This window comes from Macrosteles quadrilineatus, unplaced genomic scaffold, assembly GCF_028750875.1.
Source record: "Macrosteles quadrilineatus isolate MER2022 unplaced genomic scaffold, UCM_ALF_1.0 Scaffold_14__1_contigs__length_3811126, whole genome shotgun sequence".
NCBI classification, from domain to species: domain Eukaryota; kingdom Metazoa; phylum Arthropoda; class Insecta; order Hemiptera; family Cicadellidae; genus Macrosteles; species Macrosteles quadrilineatus.
The window spans coordinates 1,508,143-1,528,368 of NW_026542607.1; the positions used below are offsets into that span (position 1 = coordinate 1,508,143).

Here is a 20,226-nt window from a genome sequence, read left to right on the forward strand (position 1 = left end):
TGTCTCACGGATAAGCTCACATCACAGATCACATGCTATGAGGTCATCCCAGGGTAGTCCTCAGGACATTCTCATATGGGACTGCTATGGGATGTTCCTGGGATAAAGTGTCCTGTCTGGGGCCATTGGGCCTAGACATAAAACCTCAAAATAATCACCATTCAGGTTAATATGAAACGCTTAATTATCAGTTGAGTACATTGATTAAATAGTTAATAAACACAAACTTTGAAAAAAAGAAGAACCTTTTTTTGCCCAGATGGGTCTTGAACCTGGTATCGTTGCCATATATGAGCCTCACCTTACCTTTAAGCTATCTGTGATTGATGATGATATATAAGAGTTTTCAAGTGGTCAAAGAGTAGCCGACAGGTGCAATGGTCGCGATACAGTACTTAAAATAAAATGTCGATATTTTGACTTCGATATTCTTTTAACATCGATGATTAAAGGCCGATATTACTATCGATACTAATATCGATGTTACTCATGTTACTGGTTCGGGTCTAGCCCTGGGTTCGGGTACAGTTTCTTAACTGGGCTATGCTAATATCGATTGAAACTATCGATTCGATTAGTAAACATTCATGCGATTTTTTCACCATCAGCAAGTTTGGTTGGTTAGGTTAGGTTATGATAGTTTAATTTTATAGTAAATATAATTAAAAATATTGATTATTAATCAATATTTTCAATTCGATAGTTTCAAGCGATATTAGCATAGCCCAGTTAAGAAACTGTACCCGGTTCCGATTCATTGTCCATTCCCTTCCCTTACCGCCCAATTCCCATTGTCCCGAGTCTCGTCCCGTCCCGACCCGACCGGCCGACCGACACTCTAATATCTATATTATTCTCTATGGCTTCGGCTCGGCTGCTCGGCTTTGCTGGCCAAAGAGGTTTTCATTGAGCCCAGTCTTTGTTCTTTAGTAAATAAAACAATAATACTACATTGATTCTATCACTCACTATCCTAGTAGTAAAGTAATACATAGTAATAGTAAAGTAAAGTAACCAAACCATGGCTGGCAACTATTTGATTGCTGGAGTTGTGGGAATTGTTTTTGCTGTTGGGGTTGCTCTTTATGAAGCATTTAAGGAGAGGGAGAGCCGCAAAGAAAGACAATATGATTTTTATGGACAAAATCGAAAAGAGTATCTGCATCGTGATCCAAGGTAATTAACTATCTCTAACTTAGGGTGCCTATCCATTCTGTTTTTTTGTATGCCAGGCCTAGGCTACATGACGTTTAGGCCAAGCTTAAATCCCAGTTCCATTGATGTAGTAGCCTATGCAACTTAGCTAATTTCAATACCTATCCTAACTTTTAAGTTAAGTTAGGTCCTAGGCTAGAGGTGTACCCATTTCAGGTACAGTATACTCCCCTCTTATCCGGACCTTTTAACCGGACATCGGTTTAACCAGACTACACTCGGCAGAAATGACATCTCTTTAACTGGACAATTTTTATCAGCACATCGGTTTAACCGGAGCAGATCAACTGCAGGAAGTGAGGGGTACTGAAACAACTGTTCTCGTGGGAAACATTGAGACCAATGATCACGTGTGTCGAAATACAATGCTCTCCTAAATTTAAGTCATATACTGTATACAGTATGCATTTAAACGGTCCGTTATAACGAGTTTTTGGGGATGTCGGTTTAACTGGAAAAACGGTTATCCGGACTGGCCCCGGTCCCGAGGAGTACGGATAAGAGGGACTCTACTGTAGGTAGCCTAGTAGACCAGGCAAATTGTCCCAAAAAATCGTCTAAAGCTGGCAAGTGTTTTAATATCTTTTGGAGGTCCCAAATAATATGAAAATCTGAGCTGAAGAGCTCTCTCCAGTGACCTGAATGTCAGCCTAGGGGTCCCACAGGGATCTGTTCTTGGACCTGTGCTCTTCCTAATTTTTATTAATGACCTGGGGACTGAGGGAAGAACTTTAACTTATGTTCTTTGCCGATGACACTAACCTCATCACAAAGTAGTACCGACCAACTGCAAATTGGAACACTCAAAATCCTTGACGAAGCTAAAGCCTGTTTCCCTAATGGTAAGCTAAAAATAAATAATGACAAAACCCAGGAACTGATATGCAGTCTAAAACATCAGAATCTACAACAACAACCTATGAAACTACTCTGTTTTTGGCTGGATGGCAAGTTGACATGGGAAACACATGGTAGGTGAGTTAGATGCCAAACTTTCCAGAACGGTTTTCCTTCTAGGCCTAAGGAATCTAAAAAACTTAGTCACTGATTCCAACTTAGAATTAGCCTAAGTTATTACTGTATGGCCTCTTCCAGAGCCTAATGAGCTACGGTGTCATTGTCTGGGGGCACGCTTCGGAGACGAGAAGCATTCTAAAAACTCAAAAGGATATGCTATAAGAGCCATATCGTCCAGCGTCCAGCGCAAGGCATGAACACTGTAGGTCAATGTTCCGTGACTTAGGAGTGATGACTGTTTACAGGCAATTAATATACAACTGTCTGGTACATTTTAAGGAAAACAGGCAACCTCAGCTCAGGCCCGTTTTTGACACCGTCAGCGCCCTAGACACAACTAATAGTAGCGCCCCTTTGCAATATATATAGGGCCTACAGGGTGTCCACTGACGGGGAAAACCGGGAATCCGAGAATTATGCTTGAGTTTTTTAACTGGGAATTATGCGTGAATTTTGTATATCCACCTGGAGTTTTCAATTTACTGCCATCGCGAATGACAACAGTGTTGTTTCCGTGACCGCGGGAGTCGACAACATATCAACACACGGCCGCGAGGGATTATCAGCATTTTCCGCAATGGCAGGAGACGATGATGATATCTACAGAGCCGCGAGGAATGATCAGAATATTGCCGCGATCACAGAAGACGATGATAATGTTCACATGAATGCAGGAAACAACAGCAAGAATTTTTCCGCGATTGCGGAAGACGATGATGATCGCCACACAACTGCGGGAATGATTAACATTTTGCCGGAACCGCGGGAAACAATAATTACTTTGTCTTCACAGCCGTGGGAGACGATTACGATAACTACAGGACCGCTGGAGATACAATAATGAATTCTACATAAGAAGTTTGAGCTTGTCATAAAAGCCTCTGAAAAATCTTTATCATGTGTGCTAGTATAGGTACTTTTTATGTAGGCCTACCACTGCAGGCCAAAATGTCTTATTTTGTTAGTCCTCGAAAATTACCAAGCTATAAGATATAACGAGTTGTTATGCCAAGTTCACATTAAAAGCATTTCCAGCGTGCACCTTAATCTAGAGAATATACATTTATCTATATACTAAATTGTTACTCCTTCGTTAGTTCTCAAAGGTTCTGACATATTTTTGTTAGTTCTTTAAAAAATAAAGTTATAGACAATAATAAATAGCTATGCTAACTTCAAACTTCCGGTTTCCAGCTCGCTCCTTCGCCTGATGAAAAATGCCTTTTTTCTGAGGTACAAGCATCACCCCGGACAATCTTGGTTTTACTGTAGCTTCTTCCCTATTAGAGAAATTCACTAAAAACACCTTACCTATTTTACAATCAACCCTTAAAATATTTGTATTTTTATGAATGTGATTCAGCGGCAAAAAATATTTAAGTTAATATTCTTGTAATTTATTATACATGGGAGCGAATGGAAGTAGCTCATTGTTACCAATTAATATGGTAGTGCTTACATTTTTTGTAAATTAAATGTTTATTTACATTTTTCAGGTCTCCCCCTGTGCAGAAACAAGCCGTATGCGGCTCTTGTAGAGGACCATTGGCTAAAGAAAACATTGACAGACTGAGCTGTGGACATATATTCCACAGTCGCTGTATTGCTGGGGTAAGCCTAACTATGTCGTTACTAAAGTTTGTTTTTAAAAAGGCTGAGATTGTCACTTGAAATCTTTAAGGGTCTGTTAGAGGAGGCCTTTATGTACCATGTGCCAGTTTGTCCTGAAATACATGGTATTAATTTAAGCCCAAATGTTCAAAGCTTGTATGTTAGGTTTGGTAAACCTAAATTTAAACTGCGTAGTACAGTAATATCAAATTAGGTCTAACTCTGTGATTTAATTGCTACAAGACCGTGGCTGTTTACAGTACAAGCATGGTGGTTACAGTACAAAGCAATCCTCGCACCTGATTTCCTTTTGATTACCTAGCGTAACACCTTTCCAGGTGAGTTGCATACAATACTTTTTGTCACTCAACCAGCCACAAATTTAGAGTGTAAGATAAGCTCAACACATAAATAAATTAAAATAACCCGTTAATATTTCAACTCATCTTTAGGAAAAGTAATGATTTAAAACCTTTCCCGTGGTAGTGAAAGTGCAACGTCTCTGCCCAAACATGTCTAATATTAAAACCTAGCTTTGTTTAGAATAAGAGCCCATTGAATAAACTGATAGTATGTTTTTATGAAGGAGCTAATTTTACCACACTCCAGCTGACTTGAGCAAACTTCAACTGATTTGATCAAACTCTTTCTGGATACGAATTTCTGATTTACAAAGAGAACAGAAGCCAGCTGCTTACTGTGTAGTGAGGCAAACGTTTTAAGTTTTAATAAAACAATGCAATTACTTCTCTTCAACCAACATATTGTAGGCCTATATTTCAATCTTGAAATGTAAATAATATTTCAATACTAGTCACAAAAGTGACCCATTTCGGAGGGAAACACTATCGAACCCTGAAATGAAATTTTTGTGACGAGTATTGAACGATACTTTTTATCGCGATGAAAAAAACAACTTCATCACATTTAAAAAAATATCTTATAATTCCTAATCTATTCAATTTTTAAATCTAAACACAATTGGCTGTACAATCTATATATAAAGCCAAAAGTACCCATGAACTTTTGAGAAAACTACAAGTCACACCCCCATAAACCATATACTTAAAATGTTCGTCATGACGAGAAACCTTGTGCAAAATTATCCATTATTTCATAAATTGCCCTATAAGGTTGTAATTGCTTTCCGAAGGGAACTTTCCATTTACCTAATGTTAAAAATACCTCAGCTGTTATTATTTGTTTGTATTACCATTACTGTATTCTGTTTTGTTTATTTCATCTTAACTTAACCCGCTCGCTCCGCTCTTATATGTCGACTCTTGTGCATTTCGTAATACGCAAACTCCTCCTAGACGGCTGAATCAATCGTTTTCAAATTTTGCATGGTGATAAAGACCATATCGGTGAGTGCTAACATCAATATGGCGTTAAACATGTCTCTCAGGAATTAGCCCCACTGGGTCTCAAAGTTTCAATGTAAACCTTATGGAAGCAGTATTTGACACATAAACAAAGACATATGATCAGCTGTTAACTTTTGAATGCAGTAGATAAAGAAGTAGCTGATAGCATGATTCCACAGAATATACTAGAACAGAAACGGTATGGATCATAAATATAATCAAAAGACGACACTAGCTTGAGGTCCGTGACGTAGGAAGTGGTGAAGAAAGGTGAGCAGTCTGGAGTGTGGAAACTGTTTATGACGATTAGATTTAGGTATATGCATTCCTAAAATGTTATGGGAAGGGAGGAAAACAGGTCCGCGACGTAGGAAGTGGTGAAAGAAGTAGTAAAGGCGAGCTGTTTGGGGTATGGGATCTGTTTATGACCATTAGATTAAGGTATTTGCAATCATATGATGCTATGGGAAGGGAGGGAACAGGTCCGTGACGTAGGAAGTGGTGAAGGAAGTAGTAAAGGCAAGCAGTCCGGACTGTGGGAACTGTTTGTGACGATTAGATTAAGGTATCTGCAATCCTAAAATGCTATGGGAAGGGAGGGAAACAGGTACGAGACTTAGGAAGTGGTGAAGGAAGTAGTCAAGGTGAGCAGTCTGGAATGTGGGAAATGTTTATGACGATTAGATTAAGGTATCTGCAATCCGAAAATGCTATGGGTGGGAAACAGGTCCGTGACGTAGGAAAGGGGTGAAGGAAGTAGTAAAGGTGAGTTCTTCTGAGTGTGGGATCTGTTTATGACCAATAGATTAAGGTATTTGCAATCCAATAATGCTAAGGGAAGGGAGGTAAACAGGTCCATGACGTAGGAAGTGGTGAAGGAAGTAGTAGAGGCGAGCAGTCCGGAGTGTGGGAACTTTTTATGACGAATGACGATTAGATTTTTAAGGTATCTGCAATCCTAAACGCTATGGAAAGGTAGGGAAACAGGTCCGTGACGTAGGAAGTGGTGGAGGAAGTAGTAATGCGAGCAGTCCGGAGTGTGGGAACTGTTTATGACGATTAGATTAAGGGATCTGGAATCCTAAAATGCTATGGGAAGGGAGGGAAACAGGTCCGAGACGTAGGAAGTGGTGAATGAAGTAGTCAAGGCGAGCTGTTCGGAGAGTGGGGACTGTTTATGACGATTAGATTAAGGTATCTACAATCTTAAAATTCTATGGGAAGAGAGGGAAACAGGTCCGCGACGTAAGAAGAGGTGAAGGAAGTAGTAAGGTGAGCAGTGTGGAGTGTGGGAACTGGAAACCGTTTGTAGCAGTTAGATTAATGTATCTGCAATGCTGAAATGCTATGAGAAGGGATGGAAGCATCCCCACGATATAGAAAATGGTGAAAGAAGTAGTAAAGGCTAGCAGTGTGGAGTGTAGGGAATGTTTGTGGCAATTAGATTAACGTATCTAAAATACAAAATTGCTATGGAAAGTGATGAAAATGGGTCCACGATGTAGGAAGTGGCTTAGAAAGTAGTAAAGTATGAGCGTAGTGTGAGAACCGTCTGTGGCAGTTAGATTAATGTATCTTTAATCCTAAAATGCTATGAGAAGGGAAGGAAACAGGCCACACGACGTAGGAAGTGTTGAAGGAAGTAGTAAAGACTGGCAGTGCAGAGTGGGGGAACCGTTTGGGCAGTTAGATAAATGTATCTAATACTTAAATGCTATGAGAAGGGAAGGAAACAGGTATATGACGTAGGAAATGGTGAAGGAAGTAGTAAGGCTTGCAGTGCAGAGAGTAGGAACTATCTTTGGCAATCACATTAATTTATATGCAATGCTAAAATGCAATGGGAAGAGAGGGAAACAGGTCCACGACGTAGGGGGTGGTAAAGGAAGTAGTAAAGGTGAGCAGTGTTGAGTGTGGGATTGGATTAATGTATCTGCAATGCTAGAACGCTATGGGAAGAGACTGTAGATTAAAATGATTACGAAGCACGAATCGATACATATTTCGATACATGCAATCGTTTACAATAGAAATTTACAACTGAGTTGACAACAACTGATTTTTACTCCATAGAGGCTAAAAACGATTTTTCCTCCCTAAAGAGTAAAAATGCTACTTTAGACCCGCAACGCATGCATTAAAAACAACTGTTTTTACTGCAGTATGATAAAAACAATACAATATTAACCCTTTATGACTCCGCTCAATTTTGTGGATGCCTCTGCGAACGCCACCTAGTTAATACTAATGTAGTAAAACGGGGTGGAGCCCGTGGGTAACAGCTAGTTAATTTTAGTGTAAAATTCAGCTGATTGTAACTTTGTTAATGACAGGCAAAGTATTGTTTGTGTAGCGAAAGTATTGTTTATGTCAGGAAAAGTCAGTAGATCACTATGTGTTTTTGGTGTCTGTAAATTGAAGATTTTCTAAGATCCCAGCTGTATGTAAATGGGCTATTTTCGAATACAGAGTGTAGTAGGTACTAAGGTACTCAAAATATATTTACCAAAACTCTACTTATATTTGTTTACATTATTGGTAATGCATAGCAGTACAGTAAAATCTTGAATATTGTTAAATAATTATTTACAGTTGTTTTTGAAAGATGTGTAATTGTTGAAAAGAATGTTAAATATTGTATTTTATTTTCAGAAAAATTATTGTCCTTTCTGCCAAAAATTGATTGAAACCCCTCGGTAAGTTTATAATTTATGTTAAAAACTTAACATACTATATGTTATAATGTTACTTTGTGTAATATAAGATCTCCAAATGAGGTCAAGTGAGCAAATTGAAGTCTGAAACCATCCTCATTTTCTTTGCTGATTTTACTTCTATTCAAGCCGGTTTCCTCTCCTATATGACAAATAGTATTGTCATTGTCATAGTAGCAAAAAAAATGTTATAGAAAATCAATGCTTCCAACATAGATCGGGTTCTGTGGATCAAAACCCTTTCGGAAGAAAGCCAACTTCTATTGAATCTGATGCCAGTTGACAAATATGTTATCAGAAAAACATTTGGACGCAGAAAGTTTGCAATGTGGTTAAGAAGTTTGCAGGGACAGAAAATTTTACACATCAAGACCAAGAGCAGGTTACATCGAGTTAGTTTAGTTACATCGAGATAGTGACTAAATGTGAGGATACTTAGCTGATGTCTTTAAGACCACCAGGGCTTACCATTGTTCGTGTTTCAAAATGTGCTCTTACCGCAGACACCATGAAAAACGTTTTTCAAATGTCTACAATCAACTCCAAACTCTTAACACCCTTTGCATAAAATTTCTACTAGGCTACCAATTAATTTACTTCATTCCCATTTGTCAACTGGCAATGGACAATAGTTGTTAACGCCTTAGAATACAGATATTTAATCACAAAGCAATTCGTATTTGACAGGAGCATTGATTTTCCTTCACATGGCCTCCTGCTACCATGACGAAATCATTCATTGTATAGGGATAAAAATGTCGAGAATATCCATATAATAGTTCAACTCATTTATTCAGGGTGGAGCGAGGTAAATTGTTTTTCATTTTTCCGGCGTTGTTAGTTGTACAGGAGGAAGAATGAGTGAAGTTGTAACAATTCAGTATATTTGCACTGATATTTGTCCATAAAATAATTCAATTTTCACCTTATGTTTTTCTTTTAATTTGTATGTCAATATAATAATTCATTCCCCCTTTTCCAAACCATGTGTAATAATTGTCCATGTCCAAGCAGACGAATAAATAAATAAATAATTCTTTATTGTCACATCAACGTTTTGAATCATAACCCAGCTAAAAAACATATGCCATTGTCAAGATTATTACTAACTTTACTTAATGTACAACAATATGTCTTATGCATTAAACAATGTTTTTAAACAAGTTGGCAAAATTTGTTGAACGATAACAGAAAAAAATAAGTTTTTATGTCATCTATACTATTATATAAAAATCTAATGGTGTCTGTCTGTATGTGTATTACTAATAGGTGCAAAAACTACTGAACCAACTGGGCTTAAATTTTACAAAAATATAGCTACAATACCAAGGACCATTATAGGACTATTCACATTTCGATACTGACCGTAGGCTTTGCCCCTTTGACTTTAAAAGTTCTGAGGTGAAAATTTTAAAAGTAAATATTGATTGGTCTCCATGGCTGTGATGAGAACACTAACAATGTTTGTTTACATTTGCTTTGACATTTAAATATAAACAAGAAGAACTGCTAAACTGCATATTTCACAATTTCAGACAGCTGATACAAAGAAATTAAATATAATATTTTCCATAAATATGAGGTAGGTTTATTTTAACCTAACCTTTTATCATGGATTATTTATTCTAAAACTATGTCAATGATTATACAAAAAAAGATTTTATAACCGTTGCTGTATCAACTCCGGCTCTGCTTTGGATTTTTAAAGCGTCTTAAGTTAATAATCTTAGGTGAAAATAATGTTATTGGTATGTTTTCATGGAAACAGTATGAAAATTACAATTAATGTATGGATGTGTTTTATGAATTTGGAGGCTACTTTAAATCAATTCTAACTGCTTCACATGTGTTAGATTAACTTGCACATCACATTGTTTTTTATAAGTATATTTAGGTAAATTAAGTTATTGTGTTTTGCTAAACCTATGCTTAAATTAAATTAAAGAATATCATCAATAACTAAATTGTCGTTGATTTTTGTTTTCTAAAATCTGTTGTATATGTGTAACTATATTTAATTATCAAATGGTAATACAAAATACTCTTATTTTATCTTAACATAGCTTTCAGTTCACATTTACTTTATATGATACATTTATTATTTGTGTTTTGCCACACCACTGATTAAATTAAACCAAGGATAATATCATAAAACTAAGCAGTACACAGTGTTCTTTTGTTTCTAAAATCAATGAAATATCTGTTACTATGTTTTCTTAATGGTAAGTGTGAAAATGTAAATGCAATGGACGATGGAACTGATTAAAAGAACTGGTTTGTATATTAAGTTGTTTGTTGATATTTTTGTATAGTTGAATCAGAGATGCAATGAAACATATACTGTATTTGCTATTACATTTTTTAGTCCTTGATGCTTTGATAATCATATTAGTTTTGTCTGCTGTCTTTAATGCTAAATTATTTGTTTGAAATTCTCTATAGTACCTATAGATATTGTTTATTTAATATTTCAACAGACTGTATTGATAAGGCACAGCAATATTTCTAAAATTTATAACAGCTGACTTAGTTTTGCTAATGATTTATTGTGAGTGAAAAAACTGAAGATGAAATGGTTTGCAATTTTAATTTAATATATTGTTTAATATACACAGAGGATACGCGTCCGGTAACAGGACGTGGATTAGGCGTCCGGCAGTTACTGTCATAACCTAACCTAACCAACCAAACTTGCTGATAATGAAAAAAATCAAATGAAGGTTCGATTCTCTTCATAACATAAAATTATAAATACCAAATATTCTAACAAAAGATGCTCAGTTAAGAATAAATTACATTCAAAGCAAAATCTGTGACAAAAAGTTAAAGAAACCGATGGGTTTCCGAGCACTCTATCCACTACACCACGAACAACGCTGGCCGAACATCGTATCGTTGTGGTAATGGCGTTCCGGGACCCCACAACCCGGTGACGTCACTACCTGATGCCTACTCCACGTCTGGTTACCGGACGCGTATCCTCTGTGTTTAACATAAAGATATTTAAATTTAATAATTAGTATTTTTGCAACTTCAAAATTGAAATTGAAAATGTCAATAATAAATTAAAAGATGTGTAATTAAGGGAGATGAAGGTAAACCTGGTAAATCATGTACCTATGTCAAAGTTTTACTCGAAGATTTGGTCAGTTTTTCTCATATCAGCCTACACAAGATTTAAAATTAATCAAAACCAAAATGGTGGTATCCACTACTTACCAGGTTTAAAAGTCATAACTTAAACGTTTCTATTAAGGCAATAAAAGTTGAATTTTGTTACTAAAAGCGTTGGCGGATGTGTAACTATTATATGCAAGAGATAAAGATTAAAATGTTTCTGTTTTGTATCCTCTTTCCGTTGCAAAGCACGGGTACAACAGCTAGTACAAAATAAAAGTCATATTGATTGGTTAGTTTCAATGAAGTAATAATCATTAACACTGTACTGTAATATGTTTTACTTATCAGAAAATCAGCAAGTCTGATTTAAAAGATTTATTATTAATTAAAATTTTTAGAGTTGAGGGTAGTTTGTTAAAAAGTTTTTCCCCATGTATTTAGGTGTTTTTTCTAGAAGCTTCAGTCGGTGTCTCGGATATTGGAAATTATTTTTAAATCTAGTGTTATAGATGTGGTCAAAGTTTTCGCTAATGTAGTTATAAAAATTTGAATGCACCGCTAACAATGTTTTGTAAATAATCAAATTTTGAATAGTCATAATACTCAATTCATTAAAAACTTTTGCATGAAGATTTCCATGGTAAAAAAGTCATAATTCTTATAACTTTTTTGAATTTTAAAAACTTTCAATTTCAGAGGCGAACCCCCAAAATTCAATTCCATGCTGTACTATTGAATAAAACTGTAATGAGATAGTACGGTATTTAATTATGTAGAATATTAATATATATACCAATCCGGTCGTGGTCTCGTGGTCCAGTTTCCATTTTATTATAGTTAATATTTGAATTCATGTTAGCTACTTGTAGATACATTTATGAAATCAGATTAGTCCATTTATATAGATAAATCTGTTCACTATTTATTAATCAGATGTATTAAAAAAACATAAAAGCTGGCTGTGATATGTAGCTGAGGTATTATTTTGCACTTTGACTAGGTTTTTAGGTTTACTTGAATATGGTTCGAGCAGCAACAGGAAATGTGCGCGAGTTAGCGGTGGTTGGTGGAAGATATTTTGGGCCCAAGTATCTTAACACTCATCCAACCACATTCCGCCGCAGATGAATAAGAGGAGAAAAGGAAAATAAGTCTGTTCCTCATGTGACTGGATGCTGTCACAATTTTTTAATTACAAACGTCATCTTATTTCAGATCTACCGCAAGTTCGCCTCTTCCTGAAGTAAAGTGTGATTCTTGTAATACTCAGGTTGGTTCAAACGAACTGGCTAAGCTCAACTGTGATCATGAAGTTCACAAAGACTGCCTGAAGGTAATTGGACATATTATTCTTGAGGTTGTATAATGTGTTTGGGGGGATAGGTTTAAGTGGTAATTAACAATTACATTAGTTAATGAATTAAATGCTTAGTGAGTCACATTTCATTGCATGAACATTTTTGTTCAATCAAAACATTTAAGGAGAAAATATATAAAACTGAAAATATATAAATGTAAACAGATTAACGCATATACACCCAGCGACAATTTGAGGAAGACTCATAACTCCTGTGGGAGGTTGAAACTCTCTTCTGACATTTGTCAAACTTCAAACACCCTGTAATTATGTCAACCACTACATAGTGACATTGCCCTCCCAATCTTCAATTTAGGTTTCTAAGAATGCGAGAATTTCAACTTTAGCTGTAATAAAGTTTCACTCACATTTATTTTCTAATTTTCAACTCTTACTGTAATCTTTGATGGTTTGATACAACTAGACTTTCCATCCCCATGTTAAAGTTTTCACCAGGTTTTTAATAAAAATTGTCGTAGTTTATTGTGTATTTACTGACTGAGCTGATATAAACTACTAATTTCTGTCGATTACACAAACCTTAATACCAAGTCATACCAATGGACTTATTGTTAGCTACAGCAACTGCTATGACCCATCAACTCGGTCAGCAATAAAAAATAAGGTAGGAAATAGGATTTTAGACACTAGCACATTCTATGACTGGCTCTTTTTTACTTTTTTATAAATTACTTTTTTAATAAAACATTGGCAAAAGCTGGTCCATATGTATAGGAGGTCTACTTAAGTATCCATTAGTTAACAGTATCATTTAGGCCTCTTTTAACCATTCACTTCAGTTCATTTACCTCTTAAATTGATTATCAGTAACAAAGTCTTTCTCTTTCAGATGGGTTTCTGTCCAATGCCACGCTGTACGTATCTTAGGTCTATGAAAGAACACCGCTGGTGAGGAATAGAAAGTCGATATTAAGCACAAAACTGATATTATGGAATTTTGGCAAAGACCTTCTCTGAAGAAAACTGACTCCTAAGCTACACTGCCTTAAAACTGCTCTCTATGAATTATTTTGTTCTACTATGCAGTAGCACGTGCTGATGAACTAAAATATTCTGTAAGTTTTATGTTTGGGTTTCTGTTATTACTTTGGGTCCAAGCAAATGGGGATATAAAATATTGACATTAACTGTTCAAACCTATTTTGACATCTATACTGTAAGGTTTGAGTGCATGTTTATGGTTTTCTCTTAACTAACCCTCATTTGTGAAGCTGCATCTATGTTTTTCGCTCTCTATAAATATCTACATATAAACATCTATATCTAATTTTTTTTTTTAAGTGTCAAGCAAAAAGTTAACTTATTTCTGTATTAAATTTACTATAACTTACTCGCCTTAGGGAATTTGTAGAACAAAATCAAAGCTTTCATAATTCCTAAATATTAGTGTAAAATTTATAAACAATAATGTACAATCAATTGAGCTGAGTAATTCAGGATATAATATACTGTAGAACTTTGACACAAGTGGGGATTATTAATTATTAATGGGGATTATTAAATAAAACTTATTGTCAAGGTTGACTTCTTATTGAGGTTTGCAGTGAGATGAGGAGTAACGTAAAATAAAAGGTATTTAAAAATGACACTTGTTATCAAGGGTGGCTTGTTAGTAGGGTCCCTCTATACTTTCCACTATTAAAATGAGCAGTATCGGATTCAGTTTTGTGAGTAGTTTGTGTTTTTGTTTCCCAACGTCCAGAATCGATGAGTAGTGTAGTTTACGGAACAAGGATAAAGAAATGTTCTGTTTTGAATATTGTTAAATATTTAATATTTTTAAGCCAATGTTTTGTTTTACATTAGTTTATATTAATTACCAGTGGCGGTCCCAGGATTTCATTTTGGGGAGGGGGGATGACCACCGGGGGGTATGGAATATCCCCCAGAAAAAAGAGAGTTAAATGTGGAATGTAAAGCCTAAAAAACCTAAAATATGCTCAAGCTAGTATTTATGTTAGCCAATAAAATATAAAATATTTGGGGGGGGGGGATATGTCCCTCCCATCTCTGGACTGCCTGACACTGCACCTCTGGGACTGCCACTGCTAATTACTCTTACTCCACGACTTGTTAGGGGTTTAGTCCTACTCATTGGAAATAAGATGGTTGGATATTAGATAAGATAAACTTCAAGTAGTTTAAGAAAGCCTTTTTAAAGCTGAGTGTTGTTGATGGGATCCTGCATTAGATTTTTGTTTTACATACCACAATTATAATAAAATATTATTATTTTGAGACGTAAATTCTTGAATTTCTGTTGTTTTGAATTTCTTGTTTAAACATGAAAATAGAATATTTTATTCAAATTACTTTTAAAACTTGACACTGTGTCCTTTGAGTTGTTTCGACCAATGTAAAATCTTGCAGGCAACTTTGCAGGAGGGTATTAATCATGTTGGGAGTGTGCATTTAAAGCCTTAACATTCTTTACTTTTATAGTATTGCTGCATTTATTTGGAACTTAATCATAATGTGCAAAGTACACTTGATCCTAACATACTGAGTGAGTATCTTGTAAGTAAATTCTGTGAAATGTTTCTATGGGTCAAAATAAATAGAAAATCAAGAATAACATTTTTCTCCATAATCACTTACTAGATGTCCACCATTTTGTATTTTTTTAATCAACATTTTTATCTTTGGATTAGGGATGGACGGGATTGAATTTTTAGTTCGGGACGGGATTTTTATTTCCTTCCCGATTTTCGGGACGGGACGGCACGGGATTTTTTTCTTTGCATAAAAAGAAAGTCTTGAGTATTGCAGTTACCAAAAAAGGCATACAAAATCAATCTTTACCGTTTGTGGCACTGATCTATAAAAGCCAAAAAAATGGGTAACAATTTACAGGTACCTATAGAAACTTGTGACTCGCGGTTGAAATGACTCGCGGTCACGGTGCGATCGTCAAAATGACGGCGGTCACGGGGTGATCGTTGGTATGACTAGCGGTCACCGCGCGATCGTCGGTATGACTCCGCGGTCACGTCGTGATCGTCGGTATGACTCCGCGGTCACATCGTGATCGTCGGTATGACTCCGCGGTCACGGGGTGATCGTCGGTATGACTCGAGGTCACGGCGCGATCGTCGGTATGACTCCGCGGTCACGGCGTGATTGTCGGTATGACTCCGCGGTCACGGGGTGATCGTCGGTATGACTCGCGGTCACGGCATGTTCGTCGGTATGACTCATGGTCACGGCGCGATCGTCGGTATGACTCTGCGGTCACGTCGTGATCGTCGGTATGACTCCGCGGTCACGGCTTGATCAACGGTATGACTCCGCGGTCACTGGGTGATCGTCGATATTACTCGCGATCACGGCGTGATCGTCGGTGTGACTCCGCGGTCACGGCGTGATTGTCGGTTTGACTCCCGGTCACGGCGTGATCGTCGGTATGACTCTGTGGTCACGGCGTGATCGTCGGTATGACTCACGGTCACGGCGCGATCGTCGGTGCGGTCACGTCGTGATTGTCGATATGACTCCGCAGTCACGTGGTGATCGTCGGTATGACTCGCGGTCACGGCGTGATTGTCGAAACGACTTCGTCTCCTGCGTTCGCGGACCTATCGCTCGTAATAGCGGCGTCATCGGCACTCGCAAAGCGGCAAAATCGCCGGCGATCGGACTAAAATAAATCCTGTCCCAAAAAATTCCCGAATCAAATGTAATCCCGTCCCGATAATCGGGAATTTTTTTTCCTGAAAAATTCCCGAAATTTCGGGACCCGTCCATCCCTACTTTGGATTGTTCAAACTGACCTTTATGAAACTTGGTATGTAAGTAGAATAACCTATGTGAATAGAATAACTTGGTCCAATTCAAAATGGCTGTCTATTTCTCGTTTTCTTTTGTTTGACTCATAGAATCATTTCCCGGAATTTGGCTGTTTACTTATGGAACACTCTGTGTAAGAGTTCATTTAAGCACCTGTTGCTTAGCTTCATGTTGTTTTTCAGCAACACTTAGTTTATCAAAGCTGCTTGTGTGTCTTCAAGTGAAAATTGTAATGCGTAGAGTATTAACAGTTTTTTGTGACACAATGTTTCAAACACTCATCCTTCACTCATATTTCTGTTAAAATACACACCTAGTGGCATCCCCATCTTAAATAATTGACATAATTGATAATGAGCTTATATTATTTTGTATTAAAAAGTTTATTCTCGTGGTATTATTGTAACTGTAGAAGTAGTTTTTGGTAAATATTAATTAGGTACCGGTAGTAGGGTTATAACCTAACATCTTCAACTAAGTATGTGTTTGATATTTTGATTTTACTAACACTCAATATATAAACAACCATGTACTCAGAATAACTGACAAATTTGGTTCTTTTTAAAATAAAATAATTTTAATACATCAGTGTTTTTTCCATTGGTTCCCTACTGCCTAGATTAATTTCTTATCTTAGAATTTCAGTGAAACTCCATTTAACCAACAAAAGAAAGTTTTGGATAACTATTTTTTTTTAGTTATCAACAGTAAAAATTTGACTATGTTGGTTCGTATTTGTCCTAACTCTTATTTCAAATTAATTAGTACCATGTAGTTGTAGATTATGCATAATAAATTGAATCAGGATTAGCCTACCCCAAGGCTTTGTTCTTGGTAGGCCTACTGTTCCTTATGTGGTTCATGTTATACCTTCCCAGAACAAGGTATCACAGTTAGTTGCTTTAATTGCAGATAATACAGCTGTTAATAATATAAATCTATATTAAAAACTGTCTTGTTGGCTACAATATTAGAAAATTAAAGTTATCGTGGCTAAACTATATAATTTCAAGTTAAATTTACTATGTCTACAAAAACTGGCACTGAGAACCAGGGTCCTTAGGTTAAGGAAAAATCGGGACATGGCTCCCTTCTTCTCCCGGATTAACAGAGTCTTGAATACAGACATAAGGAACTAGTATACTACTTTCAACAAGTTTATCAGTCGGACAGCCTTCAAGTGTTTTGTTTTATTCAACCATACTAACTCTTTTGTTTGGTTTGTTTACAAGCCACTGGTTATTAACTAGGTTTTGAGAGAATAATAGTCTTTTCACAAAGATCAGGCTATGAAAACATGACTAATGACTATCAAACTTGATACCTAGTGAAAACTGGAAAGAGACCAAGTGTTTACATGGAAAGTTAAATTTATATTTCAACCAAGTTTTGACCTTTGTCTTTCAACCTTTCTAAGGAGTTTAGCAATAGAGCGGACATCTGCTTGAAGGGAGTGTGGAATACCCGCCAGGAACTGAGGGGGTCTAGGGAACCGCTCGTGGAAAATGTTTGAAAATTAGATCTGTAAACTTGCGTTTTTAGGCTATTAGCCAATTTCCCTATAGGGAAGTATACTGAAATGCATGCCAGAGTAGGGGTGAACCAGTCAACCGCACTAATAGTCTTATCCCTTGACATAAAATGAGGTCGTCAATCAGTCCTCTATTGTCGTGGATGACTATAGTTTTGGGGTTAAAACCCCATTTTCAAATCTTCTCTTCAGTCGTCAAATGTCAAACATATTCTCTTGCATAAGCCGTTGTCAAAGTTACTTCACACATACACATAAACACACACGAAAACATTTATAATTACAAATCATGTACATGCGCGTGAGGCCGGCCAAGGACAAAACCAGACTGCGGGGTTTGATAACAGTGTAGGTTAGCCGATGCCTACTTGATGGTGTTGACCTTCAGGGAGGGGAATCAGCTGTTTATCTCCTCTATTGTTCTGTAGTTTGGTCACTCTGTCAAATAAAATGTTTGATCCAAAACTTAACTTCTCGTTCAAAACATCATTTGGGGAATTTTTGATTGATTTGATTGATACCGCTTATGGTTTTTGATGTTCCGGACGGGAAGCGGATATATCCGCCACCCGTCCTTTATCGGCAAAGACTTAGGCAGATATATCCGTCACCCGTCCATGAAGGGTTAAGGTCAAGAGTTGTATGTTCAGTCCCCTAAAAACCCCTTGGAAACGCCACTTCTTGGCTATACCCTGGAATGTAGGTTTTTGCAAATCGAGAACAAGAACACATATATAATATTAAAACGTAACAGGGTTTTTTTATTTCACGATTCTGAATCAACCACTCGACGGATTTTCATGATTTTTGTGTTGAAAGAAAGATAATTTTGAGAACTAGGGAATGTCGAAGCCATAATTTTAGTTTAGGGTCCTAGTTATTTAGAAATTAAGTTTAAATTTTTGAAAAGTCTAGCAGCCGACGCTAAGATTCTAAACTAGCTTTTGGTATAGTATAATTTTTTTAACATAACAGCTGTAAACATTCAGCGTTTGTAACACAAATTCAGCATTTGGATAAAATTAAAAGACTTATTTATACTATGTGTAATGCTAATCATTGATACGTTCAATCCTTCGATAAGAGAATGACAGATTATTTAAACAAATCATCCAGATATTTTAACATTCAGCGTTTGTAACACAAATTCAGCATTTGGATCAAATTAAAAGACATACTAAGGGTTGACTTATTTATACTATGTGTGATGCTAATCATTGATACGTTCATTCCTTCGATAAGAGGATGACAGATTATTTAAATACACATAGTAAAATACTAGGATGTTCAAAGGATTTTTTAAATAAATCTTTGTAATCTTCGGTTGGTTTTAGTGCAAATATTACTTTCTTTTAACTAACAGCTGGTTAAATATAAAAATGCTCTATAGAACTATGAGGTTATTTTATTTACTCTGATTTTGTCATTGATTATAGGAAATAAGAAAGATTAGTAGACCACCGAGATAAGTGACACCATCGATGTATACAAGTCGAGGCTCTGTACACAAGTCTTAAAAAAAGGACATGCAAATTATTTTACTGCTTAACTTTTTTAGGAAAGAGTAGGAAAATCCATTTTTTACAAGTTGTAATTCATCTTGGTTGCTGTTTGTTTACAATCAATGTTTTTGAATGCTTAAACTTTGTTTGGATTAGGCCCGGAAATATTGATGTCATAAAGAATGAGATCAAGAATCTTCAGGCATACGATTTTAAATTACCTCCACAACCTCAGGCGGGTTTTATCCAAAGATATACAGATTAATGACATAGATTGAGCACAACGTCATCATTGACCTAGAATACTGCAATTAGACTAACCATCCTTTTATGAAATCCAAAAAGTTGTTTGGCGTGTGTTTAGTTGTGGTTAAGTTTGGAGGCTCTGAATATCTTATAGTTTAAATAAATGAATATGGGGAATTACGGTGTACATTGATTCAATGAGGTTGGTTTGATTATTAAGGATATTAGAACTGATAACGGAATGGATAATAAACATAGACAATTAATTACGTCACTAGCTTTACTCACGTGTTTATGGTTTAAATTCCTTCAACATGTGACCAGTTCTTTTGTTCAAATGAATATTATTTTATTTTTGTCTCAGCTGTTTAACAAAACAAACTATATGTTTTTGTTTTTACTTTTCTTTGTTTACACTTGATGCAGTAAAATTGATATAAAGGATCTGTGTGGACGATTCGTTTAATGATGTCAGGACACCAACGTTATAATTAGGTGTACTGTGAATTTTATTGGACCTTTTCGTTTTATTTTAGGGAGTTTCTATTCAGACCTATTGGAAATTGTGTATATGTAGTATGAGTAATTGTATTGTGGTGATATTGATTATGGAAGAGGCAGATGCGATGGAATTGGAAGGTGATATCGTTGACTAGGCCTATACACTTCTCAATTGATAATTACTCTTTCTACTGTAGGCTGCAATAAAATTTGTCTTTATACGTGTAAGCTAACTGTT

General features: G+C 36.2%; 1 protein-coding gene across 1 annotated transcript; it reads left to right on the forward strand.

The window, feature by feature from the left end:
• Positions 1–899: 899 nt before the first annotated feature.
• On the forward strand, positions 900–16,793 carry LOC129005040 (uncharacterized). The gene is made up of 5 exons (XM_054433798.1): positions 900–1,176; positions 3,729–3,843; positions 7,863–7,906; positions 12,260–12,377; positions 13,252–16,793. The coding sequence occupies exons 1-5, from the start codon at positions 1,022–1,024 to the stop codon at positions 13,312–13,314; spliced, it is 495 nt and encodes a 164-aa protein (XP_054289773.1). The 5' UTR covers positions 900–1,021; the 3' UTR covers positions 13,315–16,793.
• The last annotated feature ends 3,433 nt before the right edge of the window (positions 16,794–20,226 follow it).